Genomic DNA, 23,860 nt, shown 5'->3' with positions numbered 1-23,860 from the left:
TCAAAAGGGAAGCTCTACAGAAAGGGAGGATTTTTAAAGGCAATACAAGAAAGTCATAAACAAAAAGCATTATTTCAGGCTTAGGTAACCTACCCGTAGGGGTAGTCTCTGTGGCAGACTACTTCCTCTTCATTTGGGGGACTGAGAGAGCCCATGTGACCAACCGCCTCATTGGTGCTGACCAGAACATTTGACACTGACGGGTTAGGATTACATTGCTGGGGGAGATGGTAACTGCAGTTAGGTTAGGTATTAGCACAAGTAACTCCATTTTAGGCCTTTTGTTTCTTTTTTAACAAGCAGCTTTAAGTAGAATAATTCTGTATACTTTTATGCTTTAGACCTTTAACAATTATCATAACTGTAAATAGTAAAAGGCCGTTGGTCTAATGTAAGAAATACCTGTTTTTCAATTTAGCCAAGATTTTAAAAGAAAGTTTTTAAAATAAATATTTTAGTAAATGCCCCTGCAACATTTGACATATTGATATAATACATCATCTTGGATCTGCAAGCTCTGAAGTCAGCAATAAATGTAATGTTACCTCATTAGAAGAATAATGTGTAATTAAATGCAGGGTGGTTATGTGGATGCCAGGCTGAGATCAGAGTATTTACTTTGGCATCAGAAAAAAAATTTACTGTTTGACCTATACCTTTGGTTGATTCACTCACTTTTTACTGAGCCCTACTCCATATTCCCTAATGGATGGGCTGGCCTCAGGACTTGTCATTACGGATAAATGCTTCAGATGCCCTTCACTTTTTTTCTGTTTTTAGGATCAATGTAAACGAGGTATGACAGTCCATTCAATACGGTTGCCAATAATGTTCTGGAATATGATGCAGAGTTTTTTAAGGAAATTCATTACTCAAAAAAATGTATCATTGAAATAAAAATTGTAATTATTCCAGGACACTGTGAAAGAACATTGGAGCATTTTCCCAAGCTGTTCACTTCTCCTAAAGCCAGCAGGGGGATTTTAGCCATATAATTATTTGTGGTCTTATATAGGCATGCCAGGAGAAATCGGAACCCTTGTCCACTGCGAGTGGTAACATAAAATGGTTCAGCCATTTTGGAAAATAGTCTGGAAGTTCTCAAAAGGTTAAGGCATACAACTACTATATGACCCAACAATCGCCAGTTCCACTCTTAGGTATACACCTAAGAGAACTGAAAACATATCACCACACAAAAACTTAGAAACACATGTTCACAGCAGCATTATTCATAATAGCCAAAAAGTGGAAACAACCCAAATGCCCATCAACTGATAAATAAATAAGCAAAAGTGGTACATCTATAATGGAATATTATTCGGCCTTAAGAAGGGATGAAATTCTGATAGATGCTGAAACATGGATGAACCTTGAAAACATTATGCCAAATAAAAAAAGACAGTCCCAAAAGACCTCATATTGCATGATTTCATTTCAATGAAATGTCCAGAGTAGACAGATCTGTAGAGACAGAAAGTAGATTTGCGATTGCCAAGAGCTGGAGGTGTTGGGAGGAAATGGGGAGTGACTGCTAATGAGTATGGAGTTTCTTTTAGGGATCATGAAAATCTTCTAAAATTGATTGTGGCTCTGGTTGCACAACTCTGTGAATATGCTAAAAATCATTGAATTGGATGCTCTAAGTGGGTGAATTGTCTGGTATGTGAATGATATCTCAATATGCCTGTTACATATATATTTTAGAAAGGGCATGCCAGAGCCTGTTTCCCAGAAAGCCACCTCACCAGCAGTTACTTATCTGCAGTATATCGAGGCTACCAGTAAAGAATGTTTGTTACTAGAGAGGAATGCTTTCAATCTCCTACAGACAGGTTAAAATTGTTAAAAGGATAGCTGCTAAAATAATACCAGTCTCCTTAGAAATAAAAGTTGAAGTCAAAACTTCGACTCTAACTCCTCCCTGTCCCTGTGCCCCATATCCTGCCCCTATCGAGGCCGTAATCACCCCTTTTAGATTCTCTCACTCTCCAATGTCCAAACAAACTAAGGGCAACTTCTAGTTTGTATTTTAGAGACCAAATTGTTTGAGTCATAATTTTCTTGGGAGCGGACAGTGACTATAAGAGTCCATGGTTTCCTCCCCTTGTCAAAACCCCTCTGATTATTTCTGATTTGCATAAAACGTGCCTACTAGCCCTTCAATAACTGTGAATAGTAAAGAGCATCTGGCTTCAAGAGGCTCCTCCCCTCCCCTCTCCTCCGTTTTTGACTAGTGAGAGGCAATGGTTGAACAAGAGGATGATCTCATTCTGCCCCACCCGCCAGCAGGATCTGTGTACCATGTGTCTCAGCAGAGTCTGAGCAGCTCCCGGCCTTTGCCATAGGGAAGCATTCTGCATCACTGTCTTAGATAGTGAGCAAGAAAACCCCTTCTAACTGTACTTTCTCCTCCTGTGCCATTTGCTTACTTCCAGCCTAACTCTCTTGCCTGCAGGTTGCCACTCAGCAGTCTTGTTTTTCCAGCGTAGGTTGGGGAGGGAGATGGATGTGAGCAGGAGACTGAATTCATTTTGTTTTGTTCTTGGCAGGCAGTACATGCCACACTACTACCCTTCCTGCTCTTGTGCGCACGCCTACCCTGATGATGCAGCCTTCACTGGACATCAAACCATTTATGTCTTTTCCAGTGGACAGTAGTTCTACTGTTGGGCTCTTTCCAAATTTTAACACAGTGAGTAAACGCATTTTTATTTTATTTATGTCCTCTTTAATATCTGTCTTTCATTATCATTGTGAATAGGCAATAGATGTAGCCTGTCTCCAAGTGTGTAATTTTAGACCATATATTGGATATACTGCTCAGCTGTATTATGAAAACTAATGCTTTGCCCTTGAGAGTTAGTCCAAACAATAGCCACCATATTTATTTTACAGATATTTCCACAGGTGACTTTTCACCTGTTGCTTTATACAGTTTTGACAGACTTTTCAGTGGCAAAAGAACCCATACCATTTCTGGGATGCTGTTCACATGCTCATGAATACAATTTAAAGATATCAAGCCACATCAATTTTTCCCTTCTACTAGAAAGGGGGAAAAGAAGTATATACTTCATCTCCCTGGATACGTTTTTATTTGGGAGATTTTTTAGATAGACTCTTATACAAACAGAATTTTATTTGGAGGTTACTGGGGATTATGTGAATCTTATTCTATCAGTAAAAAAAGAAACAAAAACTCGTCTTAGACTACACGTTAGTTGTTGGCATGATACTTTGACGTTCCATTTAAAGCATACAATAAATATTAGTGAATTACCTGTAATTATCAATGTTCTTCTGACCTTCTTTTATCTAAACGAAAGATATTTTGTACGTATGCCAAGTGGAGCATGACATCCTTCAGCAATAGAATTCAGCCTAGAAATCAATCCATGGCCAGATTCTAAGCTTATAGTAAAAGAAAAGTTTAAACAGTTCAGATGATTGCATGAATTATGTCTGTTCAGTCAACAAATATCATCAATTGGGGCATGGTGGTCTACATGAATGATATAGCATTATAGAAGGTGCCATAATCAGGAAAAAGAATTGCATTATCAACACCACCAGACAGTGAGCATCTGAAGTACTGCCAATTATTTCCTTCTGCAGACTTATCTTCTGTGTGAAGTGAAAACAGCAAGAGGATTTTTCCTCAAGGGTTGCAAATACAATCTGTTGACAGGCCTTCTGTCGTGGCTTAAGCGTCATAAGGTAATTAGAGGGTAGATGATCAGCCAACTTTTTAAAGCACATTGGCCTTGACTTAGAAAGTAACAGTTGAATGCTTTTATCTTCTTGGGGTTTTTCAGACACAACTTGCAGGTGTTTTTTTTTTTTTTTTTTTTTTTTCACAAGGCCTGAAAAAGTGAGCAGCATTTCTAGTGCAGTGGAGCAGCTCAATAAGCTAAATCACACCTGCCCTGATCACATAAATCTACCAGGAGTGACCACCCCAAAGCACCACATCGTGCCATTTCAGAGAGCTTCAACTCAAGCATGCATGTTTTATCCTCTATCAAAACGTGGGTGATACATTCCAAACATAATTGAATTAAGCTATACTTCTGAAAACATTCACTAGTATTTGTATTTTGATTGATGTATATTTGGAAGATAGCATCTATAGCCACTGCAGAAGTCCAGTCACTGTCAGGGAGCAGTGTTGATGATGTCTCCCACTGTGGTTCACCTCTCTGTATTATTTTTTAACACAAGTAGTATTTATTTCAAAGATTCAAATAAAACATGAACATTCAAAGCAAAATGGGAAAGTCACCATTCCTTGCCTCTGCATAGACACTTACTCCCTGCGCTAGAGGAGAGTGTCCTCAGCATCCTTCCAGTCCCTTCTAGAAGTATGTTATGTACATAACTAATAGGACCCCAATCCCTGTTGTCTTCTCACCATGGTCATGTGACTATTCTCTAAGTCACTTTTAGAGAATTTCTAAATGTCTTATATATGTCTGTTCTTAAGGGCTATAAAACAAAAATAGAAAGATATTTTTGTAAGGGTTTTTTAAGATAAAAATACAGTTTCATAATGGCTTGTTAATGTTGTGTAGGGCTTACAGATGCACTAATTTGCCTTTTCGTTTGTTTGTGTGTTATACGTAGCAATTAACCTTATGATATATTTGAGTAAATCCAAGGAGTAACTCTAGTAATAAAATTTCATCATTTTTCTTTCTTAGAGGCAAATAAACTTGTAATTTTCAAGTAAATTTTTTTCATTAACATGAAAAATATAGCAAAGAACTATATGAAATAATCATTTCATTCTCTCTATATTATATATCCAAGGCATTTATTGGACAGAGAGTCCTTCTGGACGTGTATTAAAAATTAAGTCATTGCAACTGGGATCCTCTGTCATCTTGTAAATGAATGAATTGATGGGATCATTAGATTACCTGTGATTTTTCACTAATTGGCAGTCTCAGTTACTCCAATCCTATCCCTACAGACTTCCATTCCAGTGTACAACTCACCCAACAGATTTCCTAGGGCAATTTCATAAGTCATTGCCCACATGTTCCTAGGAAAACAGTTTTACATCACTACTAATAATTACACTAGATTACTGTATTTTGTGATGTTTTACATTCTTCAAAAGACTCAGACCTTAGAACATTTTAGCAGACCATGATTATTATTCCTATTGTCTACACGAGGAAAGAGCCTTAGAAGAGGAAGAACTGAGGACTTGAATTAGAATCTTCTAACTTAAAAACTGATGTTCTGGCTCTTCTGTGTCCTTGGCTCTTTTGGTCCCTGTCACCTCCCACCTCATCCATTGTGAACAAAGCTCAATCAGAAATCTTTTGTGCTCTTTTCTGGCAGCATGATAAACAATTTTTCAGCAGAAATTATTAAGTAGGAAGAAGATAGGAATTTTTTTAATGTGTAAAACAGACCTCTAAGAACAATATCTATGAAGCAGAATATATTTTAAAAACTTTTAATTTCTTGTTAGCATGTTTTAAAAGTATATTATATGCAGTAGTCTATGTGCTCTTTGAAAATCAATGTGACTGCTACTGTAATCACTTTATTTTTAATCAATTATCAAGGATAATATTAGTAAATGTAAGAAATGAATTTTAACTCATAGTTATTATGAGAAGAATGAAAATACTGTACTCTGAGACCATAGCTGAAAGTTTTGGAAGTTCAAAGTTTTGCTGTTTTCTTTAAGTGGATTTAAAAATACGTATATAAAGTAATGGTTTCTTCCTCTTCTTATAGTGAAGTGTGATAACTTACATGAGAAACATAGCATGAATTAAATGGGATTCTGTCATTTTCCAAAGCAGAATTGGTAACTGTTCTGTACTAAATTGTGTGCAATGAGGAGACATGCTTCACAGCATTCATTTAGTGGCTATCTTGCCTTTTACTCCTTAACTGACAAAATTCTCTCTCAGTGTTTATGTGTGAGAGTAAGCCAAGAATGCCAGACCATGTTCCAGCAGAATTATGGAGAAATATATGAGGGAAAACGGCGTTTGGATCATGGATAATTTATGATGGGCTATATGTCAAGGCTGCATGTCTGGAGAGAACGATGATGTGAACTCTGCTCCTCAGTAGTTGTACTTCACAGAGGGACTGTTTTGAGCCACTTACAGGCAAAAGACTGTGCAAACCAAAACTTAAATTTGTAAAGATCTTAACCTTTACATCTAAAGCTTAATAGGCTTCTCTGCCTGGCTACTCACAAATGCTCACTTCTACCATGCCCACCTCACCTCCTTCACAGGAAGCCTTCTGTGACTCTTCCAGACTGACTCAAGTGTCCATCCTCTGTATTTCCAAAGTACCCCCAGATTACACCATATTCTACCTAATGATCTGTCTGTCTTCACTAGAATATTAGATCCTTGAGGACAGGGGCTGTAAATCTTGTTTGTTTTTGCATGCTTGGTGTCTGGCACAGGTGCTCAGTAAAAACTGTTTTGAAGGAAGGAAAGGAGAAAAGGACAGAGGAAAGGGCTCTAGTTCCTTGGTTTTTAATGTTTGTGGTCCCTCATCCAGCAAAGAGAATTCCCGCATTTCTGAGCCCTGAGTGCGAGGTGATAAGACATTATTTTTATTTTTATTTTCCTGAGAACTGTCATCCTTCTTTAGTCTAAAGGCAATAATTAGTTACAAACTTTTCTCTAGCTATAGTTCTGGCTTTCTTTTGAGGGAAGGGAATAAAATAAGTGAAACAAAATACCCTAGTACCCCAGAAACTTATAAGAAACAGAGTAAATAGGCTAGAAAAGGCAAGATAATAAAAACCAAGAAATACAGGCAAAGTGAAAATAGTTACTGGATGTTATAGTGTTCAATAAAGGCCAGAAAGAATTAACTTTTTGTATCCCAATAGAGCTATTTTCATTATTTTGTTATTCACTTTACTTCGATTTGCCAACAGCTCCATGGTCATCCTTTAATATTGTACATGATGCTTTGGTAGCTGCCAAAATATCTACAATTGTTTCTCCTGTTAGAATTAGATCTCCTATTTCCTTTACTGTGGATTCCATTTTTATCTTCATTCAACCTCTATAATACTTAGTGTTTAATACTTGGTCTTTGTACCTGGATAATACTTGGTTCTCCTTGATAAGAGACTTCTTCAAAAATCAAATGACTTGCATACTTACCATGATGGATAGTGTCAACTTAATATGATAAAACAGGTCCATTTAGAAGACATACCCACACACATACTGTTATGAGCTGAATGTGTCCTTCTCCCCAAATTCATATATTGAAGCCCTAACATCTGAGTGATGATATTTAGAAATAAGGCCTTTGAGAGGTAATGAGGGTTAGATGAGGTCATGAGTGTGGTGCCCTTGTAATAGGGTTAGGGCACTTATAAGAAGAGACCCCAGAGAGCTTTTCCTTTCTCTATCATGTGAGGACATAGTAAGAAGGAAGCCGTTTTGCAAGATAGAAAGAGAACCTGACCATGCTGGCACCCCTGATCTTGAACTTCCAGCCTCCAAAACTGTAATAAATTTATCTTTGTTGTTTAAGCCACCCATTCTATGGTATTTTGTTACGGCAGCTCGAGCAGACCAAGACGTATGCAACCTAATATTGTATGTGATGATTAGTAGATCAAGTTTCTTTTTAACAGCCACATATTAGATACATGCACAGATATATTTGTGTGACTCTCCAGAGCTATAAGCTATGATCAAGAGCCATCTTGGGACCACAGTCACCTGTCACTTTCTCTGCTGATTTGCAGCATTTTCCATGCCTTTTTATTTCAGATGTCCTCGTGAGTCCTACCAGATTTAACAATTGCTTCAGGAAAGCACAAGCGTAATGGAGATCACTGATGTTTTAATGCAAGAAGCTCAACGACCTTACTAAGGCTTGTCTGAGGCAAAAAAAAAAAAAAGAAGCTCAATGATCTTATTTTTGTAAAAAATAATCTGATCTTTATTATCTACCCTGAAATTCTGTTTTTCCTGACACATGAAAAAATATGTGGAGCAGAATAATGATTATTTCTAAAGTATAAAGTCTCAAATTGCTATATGATTCTTTGAATCAGCCATGACAAGCTGTGGAATGACCTATATGGTTACCATTTATCTTAACATTCTAGAATCTCTGAGAATCTGGGTCATTCATAGTTTGGTGATATCAATGGATATGTAAATTTTTCTTTCTTATAGTAGAAATAATAGTATATTTATCAAGGAGATCCAAAATAAAGAAATTGTGAATCAAAAGCACATTGACTTGGCTGTTAATTCATGCCATGTTTCTCATGAGGTGTTACTGTAAGGAAACCTGAAGTAAACTAGCACGTTCAATTTTTTACCTGCTTTTAATGCCTTTATCTACTTAATGAAGTCCTTTATTTAAACATTTGAATAAATATTTTCCTTTTGTTTGAATTTTTCTTTAATTTAAAGAAAATACTTTACCTCAGCTGAAACAACCCAAATGTGAATTTTTGCCATTTGAGTCTTTTTTTTCACTCTAGTAATGCTTTCCTGGCATTAAAATGTTATATATCCTATATTTACTAGTATGTCCAGTACCTGAAATGACACATTTATCCCAGTCTAGTAAAAAAAGAGAATATGCTGGAATATGATATGCTTAAAATATATTAATGGGTCATATTCTTTCATATGTTCTAAAGAAATGCATAGTATTAAAATATGCCAAGTTGAAATTTCCATGGTTACTCAAATTTACTTGAAGAGGGGAGGATGATGGCCTATTACTGGACTTAGTTAAGTCAACAGCAACACTCCTCAGATCATTAGGGAAAAACAGTGGTTATAGGAAACCTTTAAATGTGGTTCAAAACTAAAGATTTTGTACAAATATTTAAGGATTGATTTCTGGCTAGAAACTTTTACATCACTGTTGAACATGACAGAGAGAAAAAATATGTAAACATGACCCTTGAGAGGACAAAAAGCTATATAGTGATCTTTTGTATTATTGTCTTTCTCTCCTCTTCAAACTACAAACATGTCCTTTTAAAATTTAACTCATGTCCCTGGCCTTATTCAAAAGTCTCAAGATTTATCTACTAAAGATTGTGTTCAAATATTCTTTTTCTCTATTCACTTTTTTAAATACCTATATGGTGGTATAATTCCTGTACAGTAAACTACGCATATTTCAGATGTACAGTTTGATGAATTTTGACAGATATACATCTACTCACTGTTGAGACCCATTTAGAATATGTAGATATTATTGATATGGTATGTATATATACATGTATGCTTGTATAATATGTGGTCATATGTGTTCTCTCTCCTTAATTAAATTATTTGTTCAGGGCATCTAGGAAAAGGCATGAATGTCTACATATGCCTGTCATTGTCCTAAGGAGAAGTTACAGTGAATGAGACAGAAGCTGCTCACTGTCTGATAGAAATTATTTCTTCCTCTTGAAATTATTTCTTCCTCACCATGAGATACCAGAGGATTCTGCTCATAATAAATAGTCCATTCAGTTGATAAAAGCTGCCAGGAAACATCAGATTAAGACCTTGATGGACCCTTATGGGGTAAGGGAATCCATGGTTTCAGGAGCCTGTGAAGAGGCATCTCTAGTCCCACCATGCTGTGTCCTCTTGCATGTCCCTTTCATTATTCTAGTCTCAACCTCACATGGCTCTGGGGCCTCCTCTTCAGAGCTAGAGTTTCAAGGATTATGTGTACTTGGAGGGCACACCAGATTTTCTGGCAAGACAGGTCTTCAGTCTTGGCGCTGTCCCAGGTCAGCATTTTTTAAGAGTAGAGTCAACTTGGAAAAAGTGTCTGAGTCAGGCCCTCTTCTTTAAAAATTTACCTTATTCTTAACTAATCTCCAGTTAATTAAAAAAAAGAAGAAACCAACAACAACCTTGTTCTTAGCTTCTCTCAATGACCAAGCCCTTTCTGTACCTATGGTAAAGTAGGAGAGCTTAATAAATATGAAAAAGTAGCAAAATATTATTGTACAAAACATTTCCTCCAGCCCAGAAAAGGTATCTCTTAATTGATTGCTTTATAAACATTAATTGATGGTAGTGCTCCCTGAGAAACCTTTATCAAAAGCTTGGGAACCCAACCAATAGCACAAACCTTTTTTTTTCCCTCCCTCTAGATTCTTGTATTCAGAATTAGGTCTCAAATCTCTTTTGGGGAGGGAAAAACATGTTTTGGAATATTCCAGCCCCTTTATTTGTATAGTTGCCATTGAGGGTGTTAAAGATGAACTGGAGCGCTATTTAGCAGTCTGTGAAGTTTTAACAGCTTTGTGGGGCTCAGTAGGAATCTTGGAAAAAGACTGTTTTCACAGATTTAGCTGTCAATTTAGGTTTTCTTACCTTCCTTTTTATGTTCTGATGCTTGAAATAAGATGAAAAAATACAAATTGTATGAATAACACCTTATTTTCATGAAATTCTAATATCAGAGGGTATTAGCCTATTTTAAAGACATTGTACAATGAATTATTTAACACGGTCACATATAAAATAGGCTACATGTGTCATTATTGTACCCTGTTTGCAGATCAGAAGGTTGAAGAAAATAATCAGTCTTCTCATCTGTTTCAGTAAACAGCTCTGCCACTGAAAAGGGAAAAACAAAACAAAACTAAATGTTAGACAAGAAAGAGCTGGTCTTCACCCTGCCGTATCCTGAATTTAAATATATATATTTTTCACAGGTTATTCATGTGGGGCATATTTTTAAGTACCCAATAAATCCTGTGGCTCCTAAAGTCAGATGGAAAAACTCTGCTTTGCAGTATATTCTATTTAGAAGATAGATTTGTCTTGTCAGTCCCACACTTGTTTCCTCATATTGTGAAGAGTTTCCAGAGCTACATGAAGACCTAAGTGGTGTAGTAGAAAATATATCTGATCCCTTCCACAGGCTTATGATTTACAAATAATTAGAGATGTACAGGAAGTCTGCAGCAATTAAAAACATGGGTCTGGGTGTAATGTCTTTGTTTTTTTATGTAGACCTGAGTTCCATAGTATGTAAAATGGTTCATTGTCATGATAATCAAATCTCCATTTCCTAAAATGAGCTGAAAGTATTAGATGCTAAAATGATTACTTATAGCCACTATCACATGGTATATACTTTAGTTTCAACTTTTGAAGTACTTACCTTCTAAAGGAGGTGTTGGCATTCATTTACTTCCGTCAGTCATTCATTCATCACTTATATCCCACTTCCTCCTAAAAGCCACTTGAAGCGTTTCCTCTGATCTGAGAAATAATGCTGCTTAACTTGTTCCAAAGTAAGCCTCTAACAGTCCTCTCTGGCCTAGACCCTGCTTTATGCCAGTCAGGGAAGCAGGAGCCAGAGTGGAGGGGAAAAGAGGGAAGAGTGATCTACTTTATGTTGGGAAAGAACACTTAACTGGGAGTCAGAAGACCACCTCTGGACTCGTTTCTTCCATCATAAGAAAGTCACTTGGCTCCACTTTTCCTCACTATAAAACGAGGGGTGATAATGCCTTCCTAGTCTATATCATTATATCCTGAAAATTTGAGTTCATTATGTTTATGGAGAATTGAGGATATGACTGAATATTTAGGAAATTTCTGGAATTTAGTGAAAGCCTATGAAAAAATTATAACAATGTGACATATCACCATCCTATTTTTAATAATTTAAAATACCCCTGAATATTGAATGAGATCATGTTTATGAAAGGATCCTTAAGCAGCACAGCTCTATTCTGGTAAATAAGATTAATATTTGTATTACTGTTTCTATCCCTTTGAGCTCATCTTCCTAACCAAATACCTTAAATAAACCAAGTTAGAGTTATTACTGGGGCTGGCTTTGTGCTTTAGAGCAATCCTGATTAGGGTAGGTACTAAGGGTATACAAATGACTAAGACTTGGTTCTTGAGTTTAAGAAATTTACAGTCAGTTTAAAGTCATACCTGGCACTAAGCATACGCTCAATTTTTGTCAGTCGAATGAGATAATAGAAGGGCATACCTGAAGATCAGAACCACCTGGCTGCCTGAAAGCAGTGAAGTGGGGCTATAATAACTGAATTTTAAGCAGGGCTAGGGAGAGTGTATTTTGAGTGGAGGTTGGGAATAACCACAACCGGTTTGGTTGGATTCCTCCCCCCACACACAGACTTTACCTTCAATAATAGACTTTAGACTTCAGTAATAATTTAGACTTTAAAGGCCATGTGTAAAGATATTTTGAACCCAAAAGCTGTGTACCTATGACACATTGTCATTGTCTTCTAAGACATAAAGTTGTTCTGTTATACTTTTAAAATACTGATGACTTCCAAACATAGAACTTTCATTCTCATGTTATTTCTTAATCAAACTGACATTAGTTAAAATGGCAATTTAAAAAAATATCTTAAACTCTAAGTAGTTTGAATTATCCTTCATGTATTGATAAGGGAAATCTATTCTAAAAATTCTTTGAACTTTTGACTGTGACAGATCTCTTTACCCTGCTTCCTTCTTTTTTTTTTCTGAATTTAAATTGCCAATCACCTGAGGAAAAACCTACTTAGCCTGTGCTCTGAGCAGTGAAATCTAACTATAAATTTGATGCTTACTCAAAAAAGATGAGTAGTTTTAACTGTATAGCACAGGGAATGATATTCAATATCTTCTAATAACCTATAATGGAAAAGAATCTGAAAAAGAATATATATATATATATGTATATATATATATGTATATGTACAATTGAATCACTTTGCTGTATACCCAAAACTAACACAACATTGTAAATCAACTATACTTCAGTTAAAAAAAAAAAAAGACTAGTAGTTTTATACTGTATCCCAAAATATTATATGGACCTTAAGGATATGTACATATGTATGAAAACAATTTTTTCTCAGAATAAAAATACCTAAATACTAAATAAAACTTTAAAAATTACACAAGCCAAGATACTCATAGCTCCGTAGCTATTAGGAACAGCAGAGAAATGTATCAATCTTTAGACTTATGTGAGGGAAAAAAGGTTTAAAATAGATACATTTTAAATTAGTCCCTTCATAAAAGAACTTTCTGGAAAGAGCCTATAGCACAGAGCTCATCACTCCTTGTGCAATCATGCCCTGCATTGTCTTCAGAGACAGAGCTGCTGCCCCACAGGCCTGGCCCCTTTAATGGGTGAGTAGCTTCTGAAGAAGCATTGTGACACCCAGAGGTGGAGTTCTTTGAAGCTGCACTTCTGGGGAACTATCATTTGTGTTACAGAGCAAGAGTAATATCAGAATTTCCTGGGAATCGCTCATCACAGGAAATTATCAGCAATTCATAGACTTTCCTTTTTGCATTTGCTTCAGCCTCAAGGGCAGTCACAAAAGATGATAGTCTACATTTCAGCTTTCATATTCCTGAAATATTCTTCTCTGCCGAGAGCATGATTGATTTCCAGAGGCCAGCTTTTAACCCCAGCTTCAGGAGGCCAGTCGGACTGCACTGGTTCGATAACTGCCAACAATTGTTGTGATGCTGTTCTGTTGTGAGACACAAATTTGGTGATTCCTGACTAATTATACCAATGTTTTTAAATAAAGTGACATAGCTTCTCACGCTGTTAGATATAGGTATGTGTCCCATTGTGGTAGACGTTTTAGAGGTTGGGGTAGACAGAAGAGTGAACAAAAATTTTCAAATGGGTCGTGAACATTTTGAGGCTGGCATCCTGAGAGACTGAATTTCAGAATGGAAAACAGAATAATTCAGAAATGTTTCTGAAAAATCTTCATAGGGAGTAGATAGATTATAAATACGAAAGAGTTTTGCTTCATGACATGAAAACTTGTCATGAATGTTACTGAGGGGGTTTTTGTTTTGTGACAACTTGCTGTGTGATTCGTGTAGGTTTTTCTCTATCACTTGGTTAGGAAATCTTGATACCAGAACCACGGCCAAAATGTAAGCAAACTGGACACGTTTTTACCTTGATGATTTCATCTGCTGTATTCACTTTTCTATTCCATATGTTGCTCTACTCAGAACATACAGGTATAGAAAGAGCTTTGTGTATATTTGAAATAAATTTGGTGGATAAAATGGTTTTACCTAGAAGTGACTACATTGCCTTACAAATTCGGAAGAAAGAAAGGCAATTCAGTTTAAACTACTTTGGGTTTGAACTATAGCCTCCTTGCAATCACATAAAAATAATTATAAATCAAATGAATAAACGTTAAATGTCAAGTTGGACCATCAACAAAGCCTTACTCAATAAAGCAGTTATCACCCCAGAGAGCAGAGGATGGCATTTTATTAAAGCTCTTTATTTTACTTTACAAGTATTTTGTATAATATAAATGCAGGGTTGAACTGAAAATTTTTTTTGCTGAGGAGAGTTAATATGTATACACGTATATATCTATACAAAAAGGCCATAGCAAGATGAATATATAACATAAACTATTTTTGAGATCACCTGTCCACAAAACCACTTTTCTAATTAAAGTCATAAAATGTTAAGTGTGACACGTAAGCCCACAAGGAGGACCAGTAGAATCAACATTGGTATAGCCATGATGTCCTTGGATGCAAATGGGGCAGGAGGAGAGTGGAACAGACAAAATGCAAGAGGTCCAGTGAAAGTTTAATTTCACATAAATAACAAATCATTTTTAGTATAAGAATATCTTATGCAAACTTTAGACACACACAAGTGCAAAAACTGGCAAAATCTGAGTAAGAATTGTGGATTGTACCAATGCAGTTTCCTGGGTTTGTTACAGTTATTGAGACATTACCATTAGGGGGAACTGGGTGAAGAGTACACAGGACTTCTTTATACTTCTTTATAAACTTACTGTGAATCTATAATGATTTCAAAATAAAACCATCATAAAAAAGAATATCCTATGCAATATTTGGCACATATCTCTATTTTTTTAAAAGGTTTTTATTTGCAAATCTGGCAACCCATAGCAGATCTGGGCTCTGGTCTTAGCTAAAGAGACTCGAGCAAGTTACTAAAATTCTTCAAATCTTTTCTCATTTTCAGGTAAAGAAATTGGACTGAAATCAGGCTGGTGAGCCTGGGGCCTGACCTATATATGCTTTAACCAGAACTGTTTTCATTGTTTTATTATATTGAATTTCCAGTTAGGATTCTGTCTGGGGGTAGGATAGGAGGGAAGGTTTTGAAGCTCAAACTAAAATCAATTAAAAACCAGTTTGAAAATGTAGATAATCTCTGACATTTTACCACTGTGTCATGAGAGCGTGGCCTGGGGAGTAAGAGCCTGAAATGTTCAGGGTCGGAGTGTTACAGATTTGCTGCCTTGCACTGAGCCTTGTCAGTCCTCAATTGTCAAGTTGCTTCTACGGACAAGAGTAAGGAATGTGCTGTCCTCTGGTAGAGGAAAAACACTTCCTTTCCACTTTGCTTTGCAGAATTAAGAATACATCCGAACAGATCCAGGTTTCTAATTTTGCAATTCTTCCTGCCTGGTGGGGTTTTCATTTCATCTTAAGCCTTTTTAATTTGTGTCACGGACCTGTTTTGCCTCAGCATCAGGATATAACTGATTAGTTACTGAACAGCCTTTCAAACTTAGCTTTGACAGAATGATTTTGAAAGTATGTCAGTTAATGCAGTTGGCTGTTCAGGAGATGTATTGATTTTTAAATCAAGAAAGCTCATTATTTCCCTAGTCTCTTAGAAAGCCCTTGTAACATTTTTAGCCCATTTACCAGAAAATAAACAAACATATCACTACTTACTTAGAATAGGAGACTTAGCATCAATAATTTTTTAAAACTATATTCATAGGCATCAGCAAGCAGTCTTTGGTTATTTGTATGCCTTTTTTTCCCTCCTAAAGAATAAAAAAAAATTTTTTTTAAAAGATTTCTCAGACTATTTTCGAATTTTATGTTATGGGAATGTAATCCTGGAGACATGTTTGAGAGGTTGTTTTCAAGTCAATATTTTAAAAAGAGCAACAGGAAAGGTCAAGAAGTAGGTGACTGTCTTCTCTCCCAGATATTAGTCTGTCCTTCTAAACTTCAGAATGGGTGTCTTTGTTCAATGTACTGTAGAATAATCACTTCTCATAACCTCTCTTCAAATGAATCTCTATCTTATTTAGTATTTTGCACATCTATTGAAAAACTATTTCTCAGTCCATATCTCTGAAAAACTACTTTTCATACCATATCCCATATTTTTCAGGTTTATTTCTTGTTTTATTTCACCCTAAAGAGACAAACTACCAAATAACATAGGTAGCACCTGACTCATTTATTTCAGATTCTCTTGGTGAATCCAGCCCTTGTTCCCAATACTCTTAATAGTGTACTCTAACTACCTTTGTTGGTGTTTTTCTTTGGATGACATAGTTCCTTGTCAACTATGTACACCTGGGGCCTTTGTTCTTTTGAAATATGAATATACCTCATTGAGAAATATGAAGTATAAATACTTCAAAGGTAGTAACTTTTCCACAGGAAAATAATATTAATAATATTTGTCATCATTTTTATTTCTTCCTCTATGCCATTAAAAATCAGAGTAGAGCTAAATTGTTATTAATTCTCTAAAAGATTCCAGGTAGTTTTTCATTTTTCTTAAAATTTTGTAACCTCTCTCAGATTCTCTCAAAAGGGCATTAACAATTTCATAGGAACTTTTTGCTACGTTGTCTTTGACAGTTGTTACAGATCTTTCAAATGTGTATGCGTGTATTGGCCAAAAATTATTCTAGTTATAGGAATAACAAATCTTGAAGATAAAATAAAAATGCTTTCAAGAACTTTCTTTGTGTCCTGATGGAAAAACACTTTTCTTTCCTAATGGCTTCCAATCATATCTAAGCATTTGCTTGTTCTAGAATGGAAACGAACAAAGAAAACCAGTGGGATTCCTTAAGAGACATAATGACCTTAATGCCTTTTCCCTACACTGAGAGGAGCAGCTGCAGTTGAAGTTGAAGATGGTCTGGGCTCCCTTAATGCATCATCTTAACCAATTAGACCTTCCAAAATGCATTTTTTAACTTGAATATGGGTACATGTGCAATTGAATTTCAATTCTTAGGTTTACTCATCTAACGTTTGAACAGGAACATCAACACCCAACACATTGCTGGGTGTGTATATCCACGCAGTGAGGTGTGAGTGAACCTTCAGTTGTCAGACCCATTGCCAATGTGAGTTGAAAGTCTTATTTGTTGAACTGAACTTTTTGAAATGCTCTTTGATGTGGTTTCTTAAGTTACTCAGCGTCATAACTCCAGCTTTGCTGCATCACTCTTGATCCCTGGCAGCATGGAAAGTCACCAGGCATGTGGGGCCAGCCAGGAAAACGGAACATTTTACATTTGCACTGACCATATGATTACGTACAAGGAGCTACTGTCAGAGTTAGACATTCAGCTTCAGTAAAGTACACGGGTCTAATCTTATGGGATCTCCTATTAACAAAATAACTACTGTCTGAAAAAGAATTTAAAATGTATTCCTTCTACTTAGAACAATTTAAAAATTATCTGTCAAAGTGTTAAGCTGTTTTCTGACAAAAGAGAGAGATGGTGAAACCACCCATTCATTTCCTTTTAGTTTTTTTGCTTGTACCATTTGGTGACTTTTTAAAGTTCCAAAAGTGTTAAAAATAAAAAATAATTTTCTTGTAATATCTTAGTGAAAAAATTACTAGAGCTTAGACAAAATAAGTACTTATTTAAAAAACAAAGAGAAGTAACTCATGGTCATTTTGTTACTCACTAAAAAGCAGCGGCGCCAACCACACTGAAGACATGATGATAGTGCTCTGAGATCCAAGTGTTGTCTTGAGACTTGGTAGTTGAAGAAAATCCTCTGTGGAGATCTCACAGATGGCTTTGAAAACTGAAGAGCTTGCCCTTTACAGTTTTTACCAGTTGTATGATTCTGAATTCTGTATCAGCTTCCCTAAATCATGGGATGGTTTTTACATGTGAAAGTATCTCAATCACAGTTGTCTCAAAACAATGAAGATGTTTTTAGGAATTATCCATTATAAAATAGTGTTTCTCTCCCATTCTGTTGTTGTTGTTGTTGTTGTTGTTGTTGTTGTTGTTGTTGTTGTTGTTGTTGTTGTTTTATGGTACTTAAAACACTCTGAAAATACCTTATCTATAACTTTAGATATGCAAGTTTCTTCCACTATCCAAAAGTAGACCATTCCCATGAAATCTTTCCTAAGTTAAAATGTTGTAAAATGAAGAAGCAACTGCCTTAGGACACACCTTGCTAACAGATACACAAATTCAGATACAGCATAGATACTCATGGACACACTTCAAAACTATTGTACCGCTTGATACAGAGATGCTGAGTGTCGTCCCCGGGGAAGGGGGTTGGTAGTATCACTGCCGGTGCTTGGGATGCAGGCTGCCTCCATAGAGGTTCCCTACAAAAGAAATGCTAAAAGCTATTTTTGCTTTTCACCTTTTGGCATAAAAGCAAAACTCCTCTTTGGATTTCTTTCAGTTAGTGAAAACAGGTACAAATGTAGGTCTTTTTGCAAAACTGAGTAGCATAAATCAAACTTTCAAAAAAAGGGGGATGCCTGTATAGGTCTCCCCAACTAGAATGTTATATTGTTGAAAGTTTGTTCTCCACTGTATATGTCCAGCTCCTAAAACAGTGCTTAATAGCCGCTTAATAAATTATTGTTAAATGAATCAAGTTTCAAGAAAATACAGTGTTTGTGTAAATTGAAAATTATATATTTATGAAAGTGTGATGTGTTGGAAAGGAACAAAATTTCCCAAGGACAGAACTGTCTTAGCTGATATGAAACAATTAATCTCTAAAAAGGTTGCCTTTTTTATTTTCAGAGTACTCTAGAAAGAGGGCATTATTTTATGGTAGAAACACACATCTCAGTATTCTGTATATGTTTCTTTTTTATTGTTCTAAAAATAAAATCAAGGTGGAATTTCTCAACAACAACAACAACAAAAACCTACTGGAAAATGCAGTTTAGTTTCCTTTCCAAACAGATCTTCAAAATAGATCACAAGGTGTTTTTTCCTTATTCTGGTAGTCAGTAGAATATATAAGTCTTATTTGATGAAATCAGTTATTACTAATTATCAACCAGCCTCAAAATACATAAAGTATTTTGATAAAATAGAAGTAGTAATAATATAATAGCTTTATTGGATCTGAGACTTAGATATAATGTGACCTAGTATTTTCTGAAGCGGGTGTTATTTTAGCCTTTATACCAATTCTGAATCACTGGTTAACTTTCTGGTGGAGTAAAGGTATCCCTGTGGTTCAAGGGCACAGCTGATTTTGTTTGCAAGTCACAGCCAATGTGTGGTTTTAGCAAAGAGCTAAATATGGCACTTGGTTGAACCAACAGTCTGTGGAGAGCGTGGCGTGCTATTTGTCTTCCTTTCAGTGACAATGATGGCATTCAGGTGGCCCCCGTCAGGATGCTTGGGGGAGGAGAAGCAATGGCAATATGGCAAGTCTCAGCTTTTATACAGTCCAGATGCAAAAAATGCAGGTCTCACAGTAGCGTGCAATTCTACTGTAACAGTCCATGTGGTTAGTTTTTATAGAGACTTCTGACTTTAAATCCAAAACAGTACAGAGTTGTGTGGTTGAACTACCATTGCCAACAGTATGCAATTGTTTGTATTTCCTATCTTTGAGAAAAGGAATTTGTTTTGCAATAGCAGTGTCTTGCTTTGTTTCTGTTTAAGTTTTCAAGGCTTTGAAACAAGTAAAACAGTATTATAAAGGCATGTGGCCAGAGTATTTAAATATAAAAGGCAAAACCTTTTTTGAAGTAACTTCAGAGAACTATTGCTCATCAGTGACGTAGCTGTCACTTTTAAAAGTGTCACTTCATGAATATTTGAAGTTCTAATGAGACCCCATTGTCTCATTCTTTTCCATAAATCAGATATTGAAGAAGGAAGGCATGAACAAAATTCATTTTTTGTGCTACTGTAATTTGACAATGTTGCAGTTAAAAAATGTTTGCTTTGCCAAACTACCAGAAAGCCCTACGTCACAAGGATTTAGTGGCTGAGGTCTGTTTTGCAGTAAATCAAGGACAGGTGCAAATGATGACCATCACCTGCTTTGTGTAATCTCTAAATATTCCTGGAACTTTCTCTTTTTTTTCTGTTTGTAAGCCCAACTGCTACAACAGGGAAAGAGAACAGGACAGCATCAATTTTTATTTATGATTTTCCTGAAGTAGCCCAAGAAGAAATGGGCTTATCCTAAGAAGGGCATAAATCGGTCAGATAGTGAAAAACTGAGACTCACTTCTCCAGGAAACTTTTACTTAAGCACCAAGCAGACTGTGCTTGTAGCTTGACTGGGCAGCTGCCCTCTAGGCTTCAGAAATTCTAGGAACACTCATCCTTTTTTCCCAAATATCACACCCTACAGCTGCGCCGCGCACAACACTCATCATTCCTGCTCGGTGGTCCGTTAGCAGGGGACAATGTGAGGAGAGACTCCTGCCTGAACTTGAATCCTGGCTTCAGACCCATGAATGTGAGGGTGACAAGTTATTAAACCTCTCAAAGCCTCTGATCCTCATTTGTTAAAAGGAGGATAATAATGAGATCTGTCTCATGCGATGGTGGAGCCAACACTAGATAACCCCTTAGCGTAGTTCCTGGCACGTGGTAAGAGCCCCATAAATCTAGGCTGCGCTTATTAAGACATGTATTATTTTTACACAGCCAGAAAAAGGAATTAAAAGGCAAATACCCTGGGAGGATAACACATTGACATTATCAGTGTTAAAGGGAGGATCCTGGATGCTTGAAGTGGGAGAAAATCAGAAAAGGGGGGAAAAGTCCAAAGTACAGATGGGTACACCAGAAACTGACACAACACTGTAAACTAACTATACTTCAATAAATATATACATATATATATATATAAACAAAGTACAGGTAGGGCCAAGGGAACAGACCTTTATGTGCCTTCTCATGCCTCATTATTTTGCTTAATGGTCACTTCTCTCTCACTTTTTAACTTTACAATAATGTTCTTTCTTGTGTTTCACTCATCTGACCTCATCTAATCTGAGACAACATCTGAAATGTATGAGGCCTCCAGAAATGTTTGTTGGATGACTAATCTTTAAATTTTTAAAGTCAAAAACCTGGTTTCTACTTCTGTTTGGGAGAAAAGCTAGTATCGCCTACTATTTTGTGTAAGTGGTTACCAAATGCTCTTTAGAACGTTGGTTAGAGTAATCACTAAGTTTAAGATGAAATGTCCCTATTTTAAAGGATAGGATGGGTACTCAGCCATTTAACCACATAGAAGAAAGCCCTGTATAATTCTTGAGCAGTATTTTTTGCTTTTTAATTGAGTGAGGCTTGTTTTCTCCTATACCCAGTCCCACTTGATAGCTAGTGAAGTCATTGTAAGACTCTTACAAGAATACAATTCAAACTTCATCCTCTTGAAAGTTATTGAGATAGTTGGAATGTTTGTAATTTTATTTTCTTTGCCTAAAGTTCCATCTAGGAAAATTATCTCCAGTGTAAGCGTCATCTAGTACTAAGTCATTTGATCACATAGCCCCCACCTTAAATTCTCTGCCCTCCCATAGCCTTCATCCTGCCTTTAGTGAGGTGCTACAGTGTATGTCTTTTCCCTGTGGCTAGGTTTTATTTGCAACTACGTGTGTCTTTATATGATTGCTTACACTGTGCAGACGTAGATTACTTTTTGGTATATTCAGTGAAAGTAATGATATTTTTTAAAAGTTCACATAGATCTGTAGTTCCATAAACTTAGTGAATACACCAAAGATACCTGTTTGTTCTTATTTTGATACTGAAAAATTAGTAGATGGTGTGATAAGGCCAGCTTTATTAATTCCTTTTATAAGCACTGTAATATAATAGTTAATTTGTCTACAGCCTCCAATTATCTCCTCAAGTCCTGGTAACAGCCACAACTCCATCTTTCATTTTTATTACCTACCAGTTAATTGCACTAATAGATTTTGCTTTTCATTTCTACATGACTTTCATTAGAAAAAGTGGTGAGTGTTAACTCTTGGTGCTTCCTAGTTAGTAAGCATTCAGGGGTTTTTAATCAGAGATGAGCAAAGAAGTGGATTTTTTAAAATTTCATGTAAATGTGCTTGCAAGCCTCAAAATTCCAGATGACTACTTCTAACTTTTACTTTTTTAGAAAAGAAGAGGCTTATTTGGGACCAATAAATTCTGCCAGGTAAGGACTATTGGTAGCTAGAGCTATATGGTAGTTTTTTGTTTTTGTTTTTTTTTAAAAAAAAAGCTTTTCTTTAGTATTATTTACCAGTGAATCACAGTCTTGTCAATCCACAGACAGCTTTCCTGTGCAATGTGAACCCACATAAGCTAATTTAATACAAGTAATTAATAAGCTATTTGTTTATTTAAAAGTGATACAAACATTTTAATAAAGATGTTTGAAAACACTTGTTCATTTTTAACAATCAAATGTCTATGAAATCCAACTGGAATCTTTAAAAATAAGAGTTGTATAATTATAGTACCTCCATTTATTTTCCTGAGTATTCTATGTATAAAATCATTGATATACATATATAGTTTTCACTATACTAAACTGAATCATTTGCACTTATCACATTTGAGGATTTATGAGAATGTTTTTATTCATCCTGAAAATTGGTGATTGAATATGACTTGCCATCGATTTAGTTATGCACGTCTCATTACAATTAGACAGCACTGACTTGGCATTGGTAGATGAAAAAAATTTAAGTTAATATAAATTAACATCACAGTTATTATTTTTATTTAATTTTTAGAGTATTGTCGAAATGCTACCAGAAAAAAAATTCATGATTTTGCCACTTTGTACTTAAAAAAAAAAAGAGAAAGATCTGAAAACCTTTTCTATGTTATTGCTAAGTCTGGATCCCACTAAAATGACATAGGTATTTGTAGTTACTGCATCAGATGGCAAATACTCAAAACATCAGCTAGACAGTGTCTGTTTCAAGATATGAGATGAATTGGCAAGCAGAACATTCTTTCTTATTCCATTTAAAGTCTTCCTTCAACTAAATCATGTTCTACCAAGTGACGTTTGAATAAAAAATATAATTATAGAATTCTATGATAAACAAAAGAAGACAAAAGAGATTTAGACAGAAAAAAGAAAAGTGAGTCTTTTCTTCAAATACCTATAAGAAAATAAAGAATCAAGTGGAAAGTAGAGAAAAATCTATTCCAAGTGAGAAACATGGAGGATACAATTTTCATATGATTAGTAGTAAATCATTCAAAGGCTGGAAAGGCAGCAAAATTAATGCAGGTGACAAGAAATGTGATAAAAGGACTATGTTCTATGAGGACAAGTAGGCTTATGTTTATAAAATAGAGAAGCCGATTCTGGTTAAGAGTTTTTTTAAGGAACCTCCTAAGTTTGCTTTTCATGGAGCAGATGGCCGGGAACTCACCTGCCTTTTTATGGGGTTGGGGGGTTGTTGGCCAGAACTCACCTTTCAGGAAGAGAGTAGCTCAGCCTTGGGAATATAAATGTTATTTCCAGGCTGATGGGGTTCAAATATGAGATTTCGGTAGAATAAATTTGTGTCAAAAGTTATTTGAAAAATTATGTAGGAAGCTAACAATTTCAAAAACTTAAAGGAAATGATTATATCCAAGAATTGTGTTGGAGCTCATGACAGATATCTTGATTTACTAAAAATTTGGAATTAGATTTTTTTAGATGTATCTTTCATCTGTATTTCTATATTGCAGTACAGGAACAGCTAGGATATATGTATTTATTTTAGATGATGAAAGCTTTAATTCTTAATGTTAAATTTTAATATATTTTTT

At 35.7% G+C, this 23,860-nt stretch overlaps 1 protein-coding gene across 3 annotated transcripts in view; it reads left to right on the top strand.

The window, feature by feature from the left end:
• ZNF385B (zinc finger protein 385B) overlaps nt 1–23,860 on the top strand; it is a 340,422-nt gene that overhangs the window by 256,200 nt on the left and 60,362 nt on the right. For all 3 annotated transcript variants that reach the window (XM_064484945.1, XM_064484946.1, XM_064484947.1), the window contains 3 exons: nt 2,553–2,695; nt 3,619–3,720; nt 22,200–22,238. In XM_064484945.1, coding sequence (XP_064341015.1) covers nt 2,553–2,695; nt 3,619–3,720; nt 22,200–22,238 — 284 coding nt within the window. The remainder of the gene's footprint in view (nt 1–2,552; nt 2,696–3,618; nt 3,721–22,199; nt 22,239–23,860) is intronic.

This window comes from Camelus dromedarius, chromosome 4 (assembly GCF_036321535.1).
Source record: "Camelus dromedarius isolate mCamDro1 chromosome 4, mCamDro1.pat, whole genome shotgun sequence".
NCBI classification, from domain to species: Eukaryota; Metazoa; Chordata; class Mammalia; order Artiodactyla; family Camelidae; genus Camelus; species Camelus dromedarius.
Note: the sequence above shows the minus strand (reverse complement) of the source record. Positions and strands in the feature narration are given on the sequence as shown.